The 17,781-nt window shown below is 37.1% G+C and overlaps 1 protein-coding gene and 1 long non-coding RNA gene across 4 annotated transcripts; one reads left to right on the top strand and one right to left on the bottom strand.

Annotated features, from left to right (window-relative positions):
* Positions 1-398: 398 nt before the first annotated feature.
* On the top strand, positions 399-12,475 carry ccdc125 (coiled-coil domain containing 125). 3 transcript variants are annotated; one of them, XM_058070142.1, is made up of 12 exons: positions 399-856; positions 1,617-1,877; positions 1,970-2,034; positions 2,100-2,186; positions 3,628-3,705; positions 3,903-3,988; positions 4,068-4,150; positions 5,772-5,875; positions 6,675-6,779; positions 7,401-7,530; positions 7,621-7,739; positions 9,096-12,475. In XM_058070142.1, the coding sequence occupies exons 2-12, from the start codon at positions 1,628-1,630 to the stop codon at positions 9,282-9,284; spliced, it is 1,296 nt and encodes a 431-aa protein (XP_057926125.1). In that variant the 5' UTR covers positions 399-856; positions 1,617-1,627; the 3' UTR covers positions 9,285-12,475. The 3 variants fall into 3 exon arrangements, with proteins under 3 accessions (XP_057926125.1, XP_057926127.1, XP_057926126.1); XM_058070144.1 differs by having other exon boundaries at positions 400-856; positions 1,973-2,034; XM_058070143.1 differs by lacking the exon at positions 399-856 and having other exon boundaries at positions 888-1,877.
* Positions 1,659-17,372, bottom strand: LOC131127859 (uncharacterized). Its single transcript, XR_009129567.1, has 7 exons — positions 17,342-17,372; positions 12,275-12,392; positions 9,086-9,184; positions 2,338-2,389; positions 2,145-2,174; positions 1,790-2,027; positions 1,659-1,684 (listed from the first exon to the last, which is right to left on the bottom strand). It is a non-coding gene; the product is annotated as an uncharacterized LOC131127859 (long non-coding RNA).
* Positions 17,373-17,781: the final 409 nt, after the last annotated feature.

Raw genomic sequence — 17,781 nt, 5'->3', positions numbered from 1 at the left:
GGTACTCGTTTTGTTTTCCAATAATGAACAAACTGCAACATAAAGGCAGCAGATTAATGTCTGATGATCTTGTACTGCTGTGCCTCTGAGTGAAGTATCGCTCGTGAACGAGTCGGTTCTTTAAACTTCGGCTCTTTTAGTGAATGAGCCGTCGTTTTTCTGTTCAGGCCTTACATGATTGGTCAAAAATGTGTTGCACGTGCGTGTCCCCAGACACGAGAAGGGTTTTACACACACACACACAAGCACACAATCATAGTTTAAATAAAAGTATATATTTTTTTCCATGTTCAAAATGTATCTACAATTTAAAATTTTAACCGTACAAAACCGTGTCTCAGTGGTACGTTCCTCAACGGAAGTGGTGGGCGTTGCCTGAAGAGACCTGCACGTGCCAACATGCTCCAGGAATAGGCGCTGTTGCAACACTTCTTGCCAGAACTGAACACAGCACAGTCTACTTATTTATATAAATATAAAACATATCATTCCATTTGTAGTGCGTACCGAATAGAAACCACTATACAGATGAATTTGTTGCTAATCTATTATTTAGTATACAAACACTTTTGTAAGATGTTTATCATGTACCATTTGATATGTTCACTGTCACCTCGTAAAATGCACTGTTGAATAACGTGATATAATGAACCGCTGTAAACACTGTCATTGCCGGTGTTATTCTCTCTCTCTCTCTCTCTCTCTCTCTCTCTCTTACTTTCTCGTTCTCTCGCACAGACAACACACCCTTTATTTCAATATTGACTTGGCAGACCTCTTTTAAATATCCCTCTTGGCGACATTGCTTCCTGTACACTTTCAACTTCAAGCTAGGCAAACGTCCTCTCTCCGACAGGTAGGCTACTCTTCTTATATTGTTCGAATATTGTCAAACTCTTTGTCTTTGTACCAGCTAGCTAGCATAATGTACAGTGTTTGTTAGGTTACGTAGTAAGAATGTAAAGTTAACCGTGTAACCGTGTTTAGTACTTAGTACTTTGGTTGGTAATATTAACGTCGCTAATCTTGTGTGCAGTAGTGTTAGTAGTTGTTTAGAACAGATGACAGGTAGGTAGGTTTTTGGTTTTGCTTTGTTTTACGGAGTTTCCGGTGCCGTGCTCTTATTTTGGTTTTGTGTTTCCTGTTTGGCGATTATATGAAACAACTTTGTTATGGCTAAGTTGCTCGGGCTCCAGCGCCTGTTGGCAGCATTACGGCAATTACCGTATTACCGTAACAGGTGGTAATTTTACGAGAACAACGTTGTGATATTATGAGAAACAAGTAGTTCAAATATTGAAAAAAAATGTTAATTACAAATAATTTGTATGAAATTTTAATAATATTAAATATTATTAGAATTATCAAGGTATCGTATATTAAGGTATATAGTTGATATCAAATATCAAGACAGTTTAAAATGCAAAAAATTGGGAGGGGGAGCAAAGACCAATGTTTATGCTAATAATAAAAAATATAATAAATAAAAATAAAAATATTAGACTTGGTAATAAATAAAAATATAATAATTAAAAAATATTAAAATTTACATTTTTAATGTTATGAGTGATGGTACGAACCTTGAGATGATGATGCATGTTTTGAACATCATGCAGACATTGTCCTGATGATGCAAGAGGTCGCTGAGGTCTTCAGCCTGGATGACGACATGGTGGATGGAGATCTGGGCGATGGGACCACAATCAGGACAAATTCCTGTTCCAACAGAAAGAAGAGCCAAAACCTCACGGGGCCTCCGGGGACCATCTCACCCGATGCAGACTCGTACCGAAGCAGCAACCAGGCACGGGAAGCAGCCTGGACATCCAAACTGATGACTGCGGACTGGCAGCAAGGTTGGAAGGTGCCGTTCAATGGTGATGAGACTTCACACAGCCATGTTTGTTCTGTTACTGTGGTCATGGAAACATCTTTTCATCTCTGACTTTGAACGCAACTTTCATCAAAGCAGCAGACTCGCTGACTGACATGTCCAAGGAAGACTTGAGAGTCCGACTGCAAGAATCCTGCGAGGTGGGAAGCACAGTAAGAATTGACAAAGGTGCATTTGGAGATAGTGATTCTGCTTCGTTTGGCAGGTGATTAACGTGTTAATGTGTGAGCTGGACGTGGCGCGTCGTTACCTGGAAGGCAAATTTGAAGCTCTGAAGATTCTGCAAGGAAAGGTAAAGCCAGTCTTTGTTTTACGTCTGAATTGTGACATTGCGAATACACAAGAGTTGTGGTAAAAAACAATATACAGTATATATTAAGTGAGTGGCTTCACTCCTGTTTTTTCAAATATACTCTATACCAGGGGTCTCAAACTTAATTTACCTGGGGGCCACTGGAGCTAGGGTCTGGGCGAGGCTGGGCCGCATCAGGTTTTCTAAAAAAAAAAAAAAAAAAAAATGCATTTATTAAAAACAGAAAAATTAATAAACTTTGCTTTGGTTCCGATTTTCTACAATAAAAGCTCTGATAAAACATTCCACTGTTCTCAAATATCTTAATTTTTATTTTTCTACACAAAATAAGATGAAAAATAAATAAACAAATCAAGAATAAAGAAAATCAATCAATCAGTAATAAATAAATAAATATAATAATAATAATAAAACGGCAAATAATTGAAAATTTAGAAAGCACATATAGTTGTTGGGTAGACAAATGATTTTTTTCAGATTAAAATGAACAAAGCATTATTAGAGCCCTGTAGACATGACAAAACACGACTATAGTCACATTTATACTCTTTTTATTTACAACATATTGCGCAACTGCAGGGTCTTGAGACACATGCTAACTCGCAAACTAGAGAGCTAGCGACCTAAACGGTAGCCTTCAAGTTATTTCCTTTCAACTTAAATAGCCAAAAACTTACCACTTCCACACGGATAGGGAGGATAACTATTAACAGTTATTTAACCTTTAACATGAACATGAATCAAACGTAATCATTTTTTCTGGGTACATGATACCATACAGCATCCATATCAAACTTGCGCGGGCCGCACTAACATTAAACTTTCATATCAAGGCCGCCGCATGTTTGAGACCCCTGCTCTATACTGTCATGCTCGCCTATTATTAGTAAATAAAATCATATTAAAGCACCTTTTATGTATTTTTTGCCCAAATTATGCATTTACCTAGTCTTACTTATGTCTTATTTTTCTTATTATGTCTACTATATTGGGTATTATTAGTGTAATGGTGACTCTAGGGGTGTTATTTTATGACTAGAGAGCTCTGACATTGTTAAAAACACATTTAGAAGGTCAGAAACAGGTTTTCTATGCTCTACTATGGAAATATTCCATTTATAAACAAGGAATCCTGTGCGGAAATTCAGCTATCATGGAAGTACATGAAGTATTTTTATTTTTTTGTCCTGTCCAGGCATTGGGCAGATAGTATTGTCGAATAGATTTGCTCCGTCGGGGAAAAGAGTAAGCTACACTTTTCCCTGTTATATAGATTATTAATTATTTGACTTTATTTGATGCAAATTTGTTATGCAAATTTGGAGCAGAGCAGGAGGGGATAGATAAGAAGAGAAAAGAAAACGTGGGGTAATACAGAGATAGACAAGATCTTTTGACCCCAAGACTGTTGTTCACGTAGGCCATCCTTGACAAAGCCACGACTCACACGAAAAGCCTGCTGCAGAAAAGCGAAGAGAGGTCAAAAGCACTGGAGACGGTAATATGTGTTCTATTACCTGCTTATAACATACTATTTAAATCATTCATACTGAATATAATATATATATATATATATATATGTGTGTGTACCTTCTACATTGCTAATATCTGGTGAAGAGCAGTCAACTACAATCACCAAGCTAGACATAATCAGCGCTCTAATAATTAGTGCTTTTGCATTCCATGGTCCTCCAGGAAGTCAACACCTTGCAGTGGGAGGTGAGCTTCAACCAGCTGCAGATGAAGAAGTGTGAGCAGTCGTGGGAGCAACGATACAGCAGGTCAGAATAATAATATCAAATCTATGATATGGTTATAACTGACTCCAATATTTCCTAACTTGACTGTGATTGGAGTCAGAATCTTGGCTGAGAACAAGACCCTGACGGCCCAACTTGAGAACAGAGACAAAGAACTTCAGAACGTCCAAGCAGAAAATTCTGGTACGTTTCATTCTGGTACAAAATACCATACGGAAAAATGAAACCATTTGATGTTTCATATTTTGCAAAGCAACCCATGTAGATTAGTGATATATATTTAAGCACCTCAGCTTTGTGATACAGATGAAGAAGCGTATTATTGGTGGGATTTTTTTCTCCTTAATTTATACTATATATTAATATTATATTTTTATATATAAAAAAATATTATATTTTTATATTATTTTATATATTTTTTGCAAATTCTACCATTTCTCTTGTTGCTGTTTTTTGTCACTTTTTTGTAGCTAGATTTCCATTACAAATGTTATGACATTATTTTCCATAATATTCTTGTAATATTATGGAAAATAAAAATTCTTGTAATATTATTATGGTCGCCAGCCAATCACACTATTCAGAACCAAATTTTACAAATTTGCAACTTCATTCTTTGCTTTTTTTTCTCTCATAATATTACAACATTAGAAATCTAGAAATCTTTTTTCAACTTTATGATAGTAAAAAGTCAATGTTTTTCCTAATAATATTATGACTTTATTCTTGTCAAATCGACTTTTTTTTTTTGTCAATTTTGACAATTTTTCTCTCCTAATATTTATACTCCATTCACATGAAATTACTGCTGTTTTTTCCTATTTCTGCTGATTCTTGTTAATTGTGTTTTAGAATGTGCTGTGGCCCAATAAAAAAGAGCTAAGGGCCACAAATACAGTAAACCACGGATATATCGGATTCAATTGTTCCCACTGGTTTTGTCCGATATAAGCGAAATCCGTTATATGCGTATACCGGAAAATGTCCGTTTTACGCATATATGGGATTTATATCCGGTATATGCGTAAATGGGATTTTATCCGTTATAAAAAGGCACTTCCTTGACTATGTTTCCAATGTACCTGGACGCGCAGGCAACGCTGCAAACGCTGCAAATGACGTCGTATAGCGGCCTGTCACCATTCGGCGAATCGGGAGCGCCACGATGCGGCCATCCGATATATGCGAGGGAAATTTCATGGAAATGCATTGGAACGGGACTGGAGATTTTGTCCGAAATAGGCGAAATCCGTTATAAAAAATCCGATATATGCAATGAATTTTTATTGGAAATGCATTACAGAAAAATCGGTTCTTTTTTTATCTGTCCGTTGTGAGCGAATTTCCGATATATCCGAGTCCGATATATCCGAGGTTTACTGTAGTAAAAAGTCAATGTTTTTCCTAATAATATTCTGACTTTATTCTTGTCAAATTGACTTTTTTTTGTCAATTTTGACAATTTTTTTCTCCTAATATTTAGACTCCATTCACATGAAATTACTGCTGTTTTTTCCTATTTCTGCTGTTTCTTGTTAATTGTGTTTTAGAATGTGCTGTGGCCCAATAAAAAAGAGCTATGGGCCACAAATACTACGTGATTATGCATTCTCCAGGGACAATAATAAAGCAATTCCATTAATTTTTGTAGTTGTGACACAAACAAATAAATGAATGTATGGAGGAAACACTGGACGACTCTAAAGTGTATCCAAGTTGCTATCATGTTGTCCCTTGAGAAGAAGCAAAGGTTGTTGAAATGTGAAGGATGTGTTGACGTGTGTGTCTCTCCATGGGTGTTTAGTGTTAAGGCGGCAGTGCTTGGAGATGTTTTCCATGCTGAATGTGAAGGAGCAGAGGGCTTTCCAAAGAAACGAACCTCACTACGTCGACACCAGCCTCCAGGAGGTACGAACACCTGATTTTGTATCTATTATAAACTATATATAAACTATACACGCGGCCAAATGTGGCCCGCAGGACACTAGTTTGAGGCCCCCGCCTTGATATGAAAGTTTAATGTTTAAAAGTTTGATATGGATGCTGTATGGTATCATGTACCCAGAAAAAATGATTACGTTTGATTCATGTTCATGTTAAAGGTTAAATAACTGTTAATAGTTATCCTCCCTATCCGTGTGGAAGTGGTAAGTTTTTGGCTATTTAAGTTGAAAGGAAATAACTTGAAGGCTACCGTTTAGGTCGCTAGCTCTCTAGTTTGCGAGTTAGCATGTGTCTCAAGACCCTGCAGTTGCGCAATATGTTGTAAATAAAAAGAGTATAAATGTGACTATAGTCGTGTTTTGTCATGTCTACAGGGCTCTAATAATGCTTTGTTCATTTTAATATGAAAAAAATCATTTGTCTACCCACCAACTATATGTGCTTTCTTAACTTTTTATTATTATTATTATTATATTTATTTATTTATTACTGATTGATTGATTTGTTTATTTATTTTTCATCTTATTTTGTGTAGAAAAATAAAAAGTAAGATATTTGAGAACAGTGGAATGTTTTATCAGAGCTTTTCTTGTAGAAAATTGGAACCAAAGCTAATTTAGCTAATTTTACTGTATGCTTGAAATGCTTTACTTAGGGCCAAGAATAAATCAAATTGACAAATTTATTTGACATTTTCTGTATGGTTGGACAGTTATAAGTATGATATTCTTATTGTTAAGACCTGCTTGTGTGTGTTTTTCAGCTTGTGGTGTTGGAAGCCTGCAGGAGTCATGCGGTTCCCCAACCATGTCCGTGCAACCAAATAGCTGCTGCTAGCAGAAAGCAGCTCATTCAGCTGCAACAGGAGGTAAAACACAAGATGTTGTGTTTATTTACAACTGCACTTTATATAGGGAGGAATGATTGTACATATCTAATGTATTAATTACAACTTTTATTGCAAATGTTGAGCTGAAAACGGAGGGTTTGGTGAGGGAGGATGTAAAAAAAAATTTTTTTTCACCATTCTTGACAAGCAGGGATCTGAGGATGTACTTATTATTATTAATAATAATAATAATAATGATAATAATAATAATAATAATAATAATGAGGTAGAATTTAATAAGAGGAGGGAAGTCAATACAACCTGATATTAAAATATAATAATGAAAATAATGTAGGAAACCACATATGCTCTCCTACATGGCGGAGGGGTGAGTGACAGAGAAAATTAAGGGCAGACTCACATGCCTGGACACCAAATGTGTCATGAGACCCTCCACAGATGAGACCATACACAAGATTAGTTCTACGAGAATGAGACGGCACGAGATTTTAACATTGCTTTAAAAAAAAAGCACAATGAAAAAATATTAAATACGTATATAACCTCTGTGTGTATGCTGCCGGCCCCGCCTCCACCCCACGAAACACAAAGCATTTTACAAGTGCAATAGCAAAGCATATTTTCCCCGACATTCAACAGCTGGATGCTGAGCGTTCGAAGCGAGAGGAAGCCTTGATGGTTGCAGACGCTTTTCGCATTGCGTTTGAACAGCAGATAAAGAAACGCAGTGAATACCTCATGATGCTGGCCGAAGACAACGTCCTAAAAGGCAAGTCCTGCTGTCATGATTAATGCTACACATGCTAACGTCTTACTGTTTCATTTCTTCGAGCCCCCTCAAAGTGTATTGTCTTTGCAGGTCATAATCGGGGTCCATTAATAAGTATAAACCAGAGGTTGAGAGACTTACTTCCATTCGGTATGGAAGCCAAGATGGCTGACGACCTTCCTGATACCCTGTATAAACTTCTAGACTTGGTAAGATGCTTATATCAATATGCATACATCCTTATATACATATATAGTACGTGCTGTATGCTATACCTTCCTTCCTAAAGGTTTGACGAAAACTGAAACCAAAATTTATGGTCATCAGGTTTTCCAAAAAAAACGCATTTATTAAAAACAAAAAAATGTAAAAAACTTCGCTTTGGTTCCAATTTTCTACAATAAAAGCTCTGATAAAACATTCCACTGTTCTCAAATATCTTACTTTTTATTTTTCTACACAAAATAAGAAGAAAAATAAATAAACAAATCAAGAATAAAGAAAATCAATCAATCAGTAATAAATAAATATAATAATAATAATAATAAAAGGGCAAATAATAAAAAGTTAAGAAAGCACATATAGTTGGTGGGTAGACAAATGATTTTTTTCATATTAAAATGAACAAAGCATTATTAGAGCCCTGTAGACATGACAAAACACGACTATAGTCACATTTATACTCTTTTTATTTACAACATATTGCGCAACTGCAGGGTCTTGAGACACATGCTAACTCGCAAACTAGAGAGCTAGCGACCTAAACGGTAGCCTTCAAGTTATTTCCTTTCAACTTAAATAGCCAAAAACTTACCACTTCCACACGGATAGGGAGGATAACTATTAACAGTTATTTAACCTTTAACATGAACATGAATCAAACGTAATAATTTTTTCTGGGTACATGATACCATACAGCATCCATATCAAACTTGCGCGGGCCGCACTGACATTAAACTTTCATATCAAGGCGGGGGCCTCAAACTAGTCCGCGGGCCGCATGTTTGAGACCACTGGTCTAAAAGGTACCCTTTTTTTTGTTAAAAATTAGGAACAAAACCAATTACTTCAATTAAAAACTAAACCAAAGTGGCAATTAAACAACTTAAATGGCAAACAAATATAAGTACTAACCAGAATATATGTAAATAACAAAAGCCAATTATATACACAAATAGAAACATGACAGTGTGTAGGTGGGGCATACGTACACCTGATCAGTGAGGGAGGATTGGCAGCTCCCTCACAGGCTGATTGAAGTAAAATACAAACATAAGGCATTCAGAAGGCGCATTCAGAGAGGTTTGAATGAGCTCAAAACAGGCACAATAAACTGTTTTTAGAAAGGTCATAAACAGGTTTTCTATGCTCTCACTGCAAAAATATTCAGTTTATAAATAAGGAATCCTGATTGGCAGAAATGAATGAATCCCTGTTGGGCCTGGAGCCAATTAACGGCAATTTCCTGTAGTAAAGTTGTGTACATTTTCATATCTACAGTAGACCGAATGTCTAGTGGAAATAAATGAATAAACAAATGACGTTGGTGTTTTACCTGCCCGCAGCTGAACGACAAGGAAGAGGCTCTGGCCCACCAGCGGAAGGTGAGCATCATGTTGGCCCACAATTCTGACAGACATTCACACCCCCAGTCCTCAAAGAAACCGGAAGAGAACACATCAGACAACACCAGCCAGCATCAGCAAACACCCGCTTGCACGCATTCTACCGACCCCTCCCAAGCCAACATCTAGCCCGGCTACAATCACGACTTCAGACATGTCAGGTGGGACTTAACACGGAAACAATCGACACGCTACAGATGTAGCTAGCAGTAGACGTCCACTGAGGCTCCCATATGTATGGCAATAATATACACATTTGAAAAATACCAATAAAGTTTGATTGATTGCAACCAAAAGTAACACAATGGAACTGACTGAGGTATCCAAATAGATGCTTACACACTAATATCCATGCAAAACAATACTAGAATATAGCCATGTCTAACCCACAAAGCATGCTGGGTCACTTCCTGCATGTGGGCTTCCCAGGATGCCTTGCAGGTTAGAAACGACTATAAAAATAGTCTTGTTTTGCATGTATATTCGCATCTGTTTGGATATTCCTGACGTGTTATGATATTGTGTGAGATTTGGTTGCCGCATCATTTATCAATGTTTACCAATAAATCGTGTATTGTGATTTTTAGTATTATGTATACTGTATCCTCATCTTTTTAGACATAGTCCAGACTGTGGTCTTTCAAACATTCATTCATTTTCTACTGCTTTTTCCTCACTGGGAGTGCTGGAGCCTATCCCAGCTGAGGCGGGGTACACCCTGGACAAACAACCATTCACACTCACATTCATACCTATGGACAATTTGGAGTCGTCAATTAACCTAGCATGTTTTTGGAATGTGGGAGGAATGTGGAATGTGCCAAAAATACACAACTAGGTAGAAAAAAAACATACATAAGTCGCTCTGGAGTATAAGTCGCACAAGGCCAAAAATGCATAATTAGATAAGAAAAAAAACATACATAAGTCGCTCCGGAGTATAAGTCGCACAAGGCCAAAAATGCATAATTAGATAAGAAAAAAACATACATAAGTCGCTCCGGAGTATAAGTCGCACAAGGCCAAAAATGCATAATTAGATAGAAAAAAACATACATAAGTCGCTCCAGAATATAAGTCGCACAAGGCCAAAAATGCATAATTAGGTAGAAAAAAACATACATAAGTCGCTCCGGAGTATAAGTTGCACAAGGCCAAAAATGCATAATTAGGTAGAAAAAAACATACATAAGTCGCTCCGGAGTATAAGTCGCACAAGGCCAAAAATGTATCATTAAGTAGAAAAAAACATACATAAGTCGCTCCGGAGTATAAGTCGCACAAGGCCAAAAATGCATAATTAGGTCGAAAAAAACATACATAAGTCGCTCCGGAGTATAAGTTGCCAAAAATGCATAATTAGGTAGAAAAAAACATACATAAGTCGCTCCAGAGTATAAGTCGCACAAGACCAAAAATGCATAATTAGATAAGAAAAAACATACATAAGTCGCTCCGGAGTATAAGTCGCACAAGGCCAAAAATGCATAATTAGATAAGAAAAAAAACATACATAAGTCGCTCCGGAGTATAAGTCGCACAAGGCCAAAAATGCATAATTAGGATAAAAAAACATACATAAGTCGCTCCAGAGTATGGCCGAGGGTGGAATTGAACCCTGGTCTCCTAGCTGTGAGGTCTGCGCGCTAACCACTCGACCATGCCGCCTTTCAAACAGATGAATGTAAATATATACATATATATATATATATATACGTATATATATATATATACAAATATATATACATATAATGTAGCATTGTAATAATAGGAAATATTACATAAATACACATAATGTCTAAATAAATAAAAACAAGCTTGACAAAATGCAAAAATCCGAATAAGACAATCAGTAAAACATCAATGATTTTCATCAGAGTCCCATATTGCCCAGGATTTGAAAGTGCAGTGTCGGTGTTTGTCCAGCAGATGTCAGTAAAACATCAAATATTGCTTTTTTTTTGTTGTTGTCTCGTTACTGTTTTGAGTTATGGGATATTTCCTTGACCTGCTGTCTCGTTTGTGTTGTTTCATACGGAAGTCATGTATGTCACGTGACTTCTCATAGATTTATTGCTGTTTTGTTACAAGCAACAATTGAGGATTGAATATTATTACGTTGTAGCCTCATTTGCATACACACACTACAATCACAATACAATCAACAACTTGAGGATAATTTGGAGAGAAATTGGGAAATTTGGGATGTGTAAAATTGGTAGTTTGGATGTTAGATGTATGATATATGAAATAACTAAATATACACATATCTACTTAGTCAATAGAATATTATGCATGCCCAATGTGAGAGTTAATGGATTCATCTATGGCAGGGGTCTTAAACTCAATTTACCTGGGGGCCACTGGAGCTAGGGTCTGGGCAAGGCTGGGCCGCATCAGGTTTTCAACCCCCCCCCCCCAAAAAAAACGCATTTATTAAAAACAGAAAAATATACAAACTTTTTCAGTGCTTTGTGCGTTTCAGCGCATATAGAACGCTTGGGCTACTCCTATAGCTGAGGTCCATATTGGGGAATAAGAACCATTTATGGAGTTGATTGTAAGTAACTACAAGAAATGAGTAACGGTAAAGTCCGTCCTAGTTGACGTTCCCCAACAGAACAGAAAAAAATAATTCTGTTGAACATCATTTTCAAAGATGATATGGCTCTCACTGTGGTTTGCAGGAGTCCCAAAGCTTTAGAAATGGCTTTAAAACCTTTTCCACTTGAACTCAGGTGTTATAAACCACAGTCAGGTTCTGTTTTAACCGGAGAACAATCACGTTTGTTTTTCTTCTTGAATAATATTGTCATTTAAAAACTGCATTTGGTGTTCGGTTGTGTTGCCAGAGACTAATATTTAAGGTTGTTTCATGATCTGAAACACTTAAGTGTGAAAGTGGAGGTTCACGCCACTTTCATTGTGTTCTATTGTATGGTTTAAAATTTCTCTTTTGATTGGATTTTCAATGAAGATATTTAAAAATAACACATTTTTTTAGCTGTAAAACCATGAATGGATGATTACATAAGCAGAATGACATGTAGGCAGAAGCGTATGTAGGCGGAAGACTATGCAAACTGGAAAGTACTTTATATAAGTTGATTGATACGTACCTGGGACAATATGTAGGTGATGGTTACGTAGGTGGAGTAATACAAATAATATGTAGATCAGGGGTCTCAAACTCAATTCACTGGGGGCCACCGGAACTAGGTTCTGGGTGAAGCCGGCCTGCATCAGGTTTTCAAAAAAACAGAAAAACAAAATGCATTTATTAAAAACTGTAAAAAAATCTATAAAAAAATGCTTTTGCTTCTGCTATACCCTACACTTTTTCAGTACTTTGGTTCCGGTTTTCCACACCAAAATATCTAATAAAACATTCCACTGTTCTCAAATATCTTAATTTTTATTTTTTATATACACAAAATAAGATAAAAAAAATAAACAAATTAAGAATAAAGACAATAAATCAATCAATCAGTAATAAATAAGTAAAATAATAATAAAACAAGAAGTTGGTAGAGAAATTATTTTTTTCAGATTGAAATGTACAGTATTAACAGTTATTTAACCTTTAACATGAACATTAATAAAACTTAATAATTTGACCCAATTAGCAAGTTAGCATCGTACTCAGTTCCATTTGGGAGCAGCGTGGTAACTTTAACAACATGTTTGATGAGATGCTTTATCTTGACGTGTATTTTACGTTTTTTTATTCCAAATCATTCCTTGTTTATTTATTTGTACCCAGCGTCATAAGCCTTTAGCTTCATTGCTAATCCATAGCAAAACAGGGCGGGGTAACAAGGTAGGGTAACGGTATTTGCGGGGCAAAAATCATGTTAATTGTGTCCGGTGTGCACACAGCTTTAAGCTGTCATTTTCAACATTAAACTTTGGTATCAAGGTGGGGGGCCTCAAACTAGCGTCTCCGCAAGTTTGAGACCCCTGATGTAGATGGAAGAATACATAGGCAGAATAGTTCATAAGTGGAATAATACTTAAGTAGAATGATGCAAAATGGAAGAATGAGGCGTTTGCCACACTAGTTTCCTAGTCCATTGGTGGAGAAACCACCATTGGATGGCGTCTTTGAACATCTTATGAAACAGATAGCGTTAGCATGACGGTCATTCTCCATCTCTTGAGGCACAACAACCACAATTAGGTGTTCATTTCGTTATCGTTTACCGTGGGTAGAAGTTTCCACTTTCAGGTTCAAGTTGTCAAAAGTCGATGTCGTGCAGATGTTTAGTTGCGTATCTTTACAGTAACCGATGGACGTGTGTGTGTGCGTGGTGGCTGCTTCAGCAAAGAGATAGTTGCCATGGTTACAGCCATAAATGAAAGCTCTTAAATGAGCAGGGAGGTTGGCGGAGTGGGGGCAGGGTGTTATTTGTGCGCTGCTTGTTTCCCCTCTAAAAGCTTTGATAATTTATGACGGGCTGACAAGGGAAGTAACTTTTCAGGCAGCATTTGGCGTTTTGTACGCCGAGAGTGTTTAAAGACGCCAGGGATGACAAATTGAGGCGGCATTCAGCGCAGACCTTGAAGAAGGCCTCAAACATGGCACGGCACTCCACCGTTTGTCATCTCAACAAAGTCAAGAGCCCTCAACAAAGCGCGATGCGTTGAATAGGACCAGTGTCGATTTTTCTTCTTATCAGCGCGAAAAGAACAAATAGTACTTTGTGTCACGCAACGACATGATATCACCTTCCTTCAAACTTTAATCACCTTAATTACATTATAATACAGCATCGAACATGCACACGCATCATTGCGAGCCTTACCTGTCTCTCATGACCCACACACTCACGCAGTCCCATTCTATTTTACAACTTTATTCGGCCCTGAACGCATCAACAGCAGTGCAATTCCAACACTACATATAGTACTAATTCACAAACACCTATGCAAGGTGCATTCAGGGACACTCCGAAATGCAACCATAACAGCACGCGTGGTCTAAATAAACAGAAAAAAAACTCTAAATCAGGGGTCTCAAACATGCGGCCCGCGGGCCAAATGTGGCCCGCACGACACTACTTTGAGGCCCCCGCCTTGATATGAAAGTTTAATGTTAGTGCGGCCCGTGCAAGTTTGATACGGATGCTGTATGGTATCATGTACCCAGAAAAAAATTATTACGTTTTGATTCATGTTCATGTTAAAGGTTAAATAACTGTTAATAGTTATCCTCCCTATCCGTGTGGAAGTGGTAAGTTTTGGGCTATTTAAGTTGAAAGGAAATAACTCGAAGGCTACCGTTTAGGTCGCTAGCTCTCTAGTTTGCGAGTTAGCATGTGTCTCAAGACCCTGCAGTTGCGCAATATGTTGTAAATAAAAAGAGTATAAATGTGACTATAGTCGTGTTTTGTCATGTCTACAGGGCTCTAATAATGCTTTGTTCATTTTAATCTGAAAAAAATCATTTGTCTACCCACCAACTATATGTGCTTTCTTAACTTTTTATTATTTGCTGTATTATTTGCCAACAAATTTAAGACAAAATCACTAAATTATTACATTTGAAATAAAAAAAACATAAAATCGCAACACTGACCCTGTATTTAGAGTACTTTCAACATTTACCACATCACCCACCCCCACATAAGCACAAGTGTATATATTATAAAAGTGTTCAAATAACATCTGTATCACGATTAATTACATACTGCTGAATACGGATTAGGATGACTGGTTAGCGTGCAGGCCACACAGCTAGGAGACCGGAGTTCAATTCCACCCTCGGTTAGAAAATGAATGAATGAATACAGATTATTATTAGTCCATAAATATGCATATTTTCAGCGTAAATTATGGATTTTGTAGAATGAATATGACTAAATGAAGTCATATGGAGACAGTATATGTACAGTACAGGTAAATAAATGGGGGGGGGGGGGCTGAAAACATTTCTGTCTCTTGGGGGAGCATGACAACAAAATAATTATTGAGAACCCTTAGGTTCACGTGATGGCCAGAACAACAGGCTTTTATTGCGGGCTTTAACTGATATCACAACAGGCACAATAATCCCTGATCCTTGTCTACTGACCGTAACTACCAGGCTGAAACTCAACTCTGAACCCCCAATGTTGCCCCCCTCTCCACCATTGACAGCAACCCACACAAGCTTACATGTGTTATGACCTATTAATTATGGTGAGTATATTGGGTATGGATGACAATAGGGGTGTTATTCCATGTCTATAAGGCTCTAATAATGTAAAAAAAACACATTTAAAAGGTTGTAAACAGGTTTTTGTATGTTTTCTATGAAAATATTCCATTTATGAAGACATTGAGAAATTCGCTTATCACAGTTGGGGTCTGTAATCAATTAACTAATTAATTATGTTGAGTATATTGGGTACGGATGACAATAGGGGTGTTATTCCAGGCCTATAAGGCTCTAATAATGTTAAAAAAACACATTTAAAAGGTTGTAAACAGGTTTTTGTATGTTTTCTATGAAAATATTCCATTTATGAAGACTTTGAGAAATTCGCTTATCACAGTTGGGGCCTCTAATCAATTAACTAATTAATTATGTCAAGTATATGGGTATTGATGACAATAGGGGTGTTATTCCATGTCTATAAGGCTCTAATAATGTAAAAAAAAACACATTTAAAAGGTTGTAAACAGGTTTTTGTATGCTCTGTCTATGAAAATATTCCATTTATGAAGACTTTGAGAAATTCGCTTATCACAGTTGGGGTCTCTAATCAATTAACTAATCAATTATGTCAAGTATATTGGGTATGGATGACAACAGGGGTGTTATTCCATGCTTATAATGCTCTAATAATGTTAAAAAAAAACACATTTAAAAGGTTGTAAACAGGTTTTTGTACGCTCTGTCTATGAAAATATTCCATTTATGAAGACTGAGAAATTCACTTATCACAGTTGGGTCAGTAACCAATTAACTGCGATAAACGAGGGACGACTGTTGTTACATTATTTAATTGTAATTATTTTTTAAATATGAATGTATGAATTCTTTCTAAATGAATTCTGAAAGAAATGCTAAGATATGAAGTAGAAGACGGTGAAACCAGGTAACAGGATAGTGCTGTGGACCAAAGGAAAACACATTAAAAAAAAAAAAATCAGTCTTTAAAAATGTGGTGTCCACGTTGACGAGAGAAAGAGTCTGAAAGATTTGGTTAGGGTGAAAAGTCATTTTGCGAGGAACAGATCCCTTCCAGCATGGGGGTGAGGAACATTTGGGCATGGCATTGAATCATCGACTATGAAGCAGGGCTCGGCCTCGGTTACGGCGAAGTCTGAGGAAAAATAGCCTTGCTCCGATGCCCTCAGCCTTTCATGGGCGCATGTCGCTCTGATCCCTGATGGGAGCAGCAGAGATCCATTCAGCCGGCTTTTCATTTGCTTCATGGAGATCACTTTTATCTGCCGAAAAGGCATCGGGACTGGCAAGGCGGTCATCTTTGACTTCCAAACCAATGATAGGGTCTGCTCTTTCAAATAAGCTCAAGGAAAAGAGCTTTTTCTGTGCCGTCTGCCGACACCTGCGTGATTCCGAATCTTTGACTTCAGACCCATTAGCAACCTCCCGACATACACAAAAACATTTATGTTGCTGAAAACATCATCAAAAAGACACTTATTTACTTTCATAAACACGTCCACATTTGGAAACCCCCACACATGCCAGTTAAAATGTGTTCTAATTGTGTGTACTTTACAAAGTACTACATTACACATCCATGCTTAATACAATAATACAATGTACAAAAACCGAATCAATTTCCCTATAAGGAATCATGAACAGTAATCCCTCCTTTATCGCGGTTAATTGTTTCCAAACTCCACCGTGATAAGTGCATTTTCAGGAAGTAGGATTATTTATGTCTAATTTGAATATTTTTGTAGTTAGAGCATAAAAAACCTCTTTAAGACCTTCTGAACACAGTTTTTAACATTATTAGAACACTCTATACATGAAATAACACCCATATTACCCAATTTTGGTTCATATGGCCCAGCTTTAGTCATGCTAATTTATGACTTTTTGTTAAGCACCACTACTGGGTCCTTTAAATACGTCTTACAACATCGTGACAAATATTAACCTTTTCTTTGACAAAAGCCAATCATAGGGCCACCAGAGGGAGCTCATGAACTCCCTGGGAACTCACCAGGAACCACATCGGAGCTGTTTTGGAAGTCCTCAAAGTTAAAAAAAAAAAAAGCTAGCTTCACGGTGTGGCACTGTCACTACACAATCCGTACTGGACACGCAATCGGTGCTGCGCATGTGCAGAAGCAGTCTACAGCCTATTTTTTGGCAACAACTACCACATCACGTGACGTCGCAGAAGCGCTGTCGTAAAAATTTGCCAATAAAGGAAGTGAAGTCCTTGCGCATGCGCGGCACCGATTTCAGGACGAATTGCGTAGTTTTTTTTTTTATTATTGGAACAGAACACAAACAGTGAACATACAAAAAGTATATACATACAAAAGTGGCAACAAATTCCAGAATAAAGACAAAGCAGGCTATTGTAGGAGACAAAAGGGCCAAAGTAAAGGCAAACAAAAAATAAAAGGCAAATAAAGTAGCAAAATACAAATAAGG

Source organism: Doryrhamphus excisus, chromosome 4 (genome assembly GCF_030265055.1).
Source record: "Doryrhamphus excisus isolate RoL2022-K1 chromosome 4, RoL_Dexc_1.0, whole genome shotgun sequence".
In the NCBI taxonomy this organism is placed as follows: domain Eukaryota; kingdom Metazoa; phylum Chordata; class Actinopteri; order Syngnathiformes; family Syngnathidae; genus Doryrhamphus; species Doryrhamphus excisus.
The sequence above is the reverse complement of the archived record's forward strand: the minus strand, read 5'-3'. Positions and strand labels throughout refer to the sequence as shown.

What these genes read in the sequence shown, in the direction of transcription:
- ccdc125 (XM_058070142.1), top strand. Translation starts at nt 1,628, where the DNA reads ATGATGCAAGAGGTCGCTGAGGTCTTCAGCCTGGATGACGACATGGTG. An exon ending in TTGGAAGGTGCCGTTCAATG is followed by an intron (nt 1,878 to 1,969) that starts GTGATGAGACTT and finishes CTTTCATCAAAG; the next exon opens with CAGCAGACTCGCTGACTGAC. An exon ending in GGTCAAAAGCACTGGAGACG is followed by an intron (nt 3,706 to 3,902) that starts GTAATATGTGTT and finishes ATGGTCCTCCAG; the next exon opens with GAAGTCAACACCTTGCAGTG.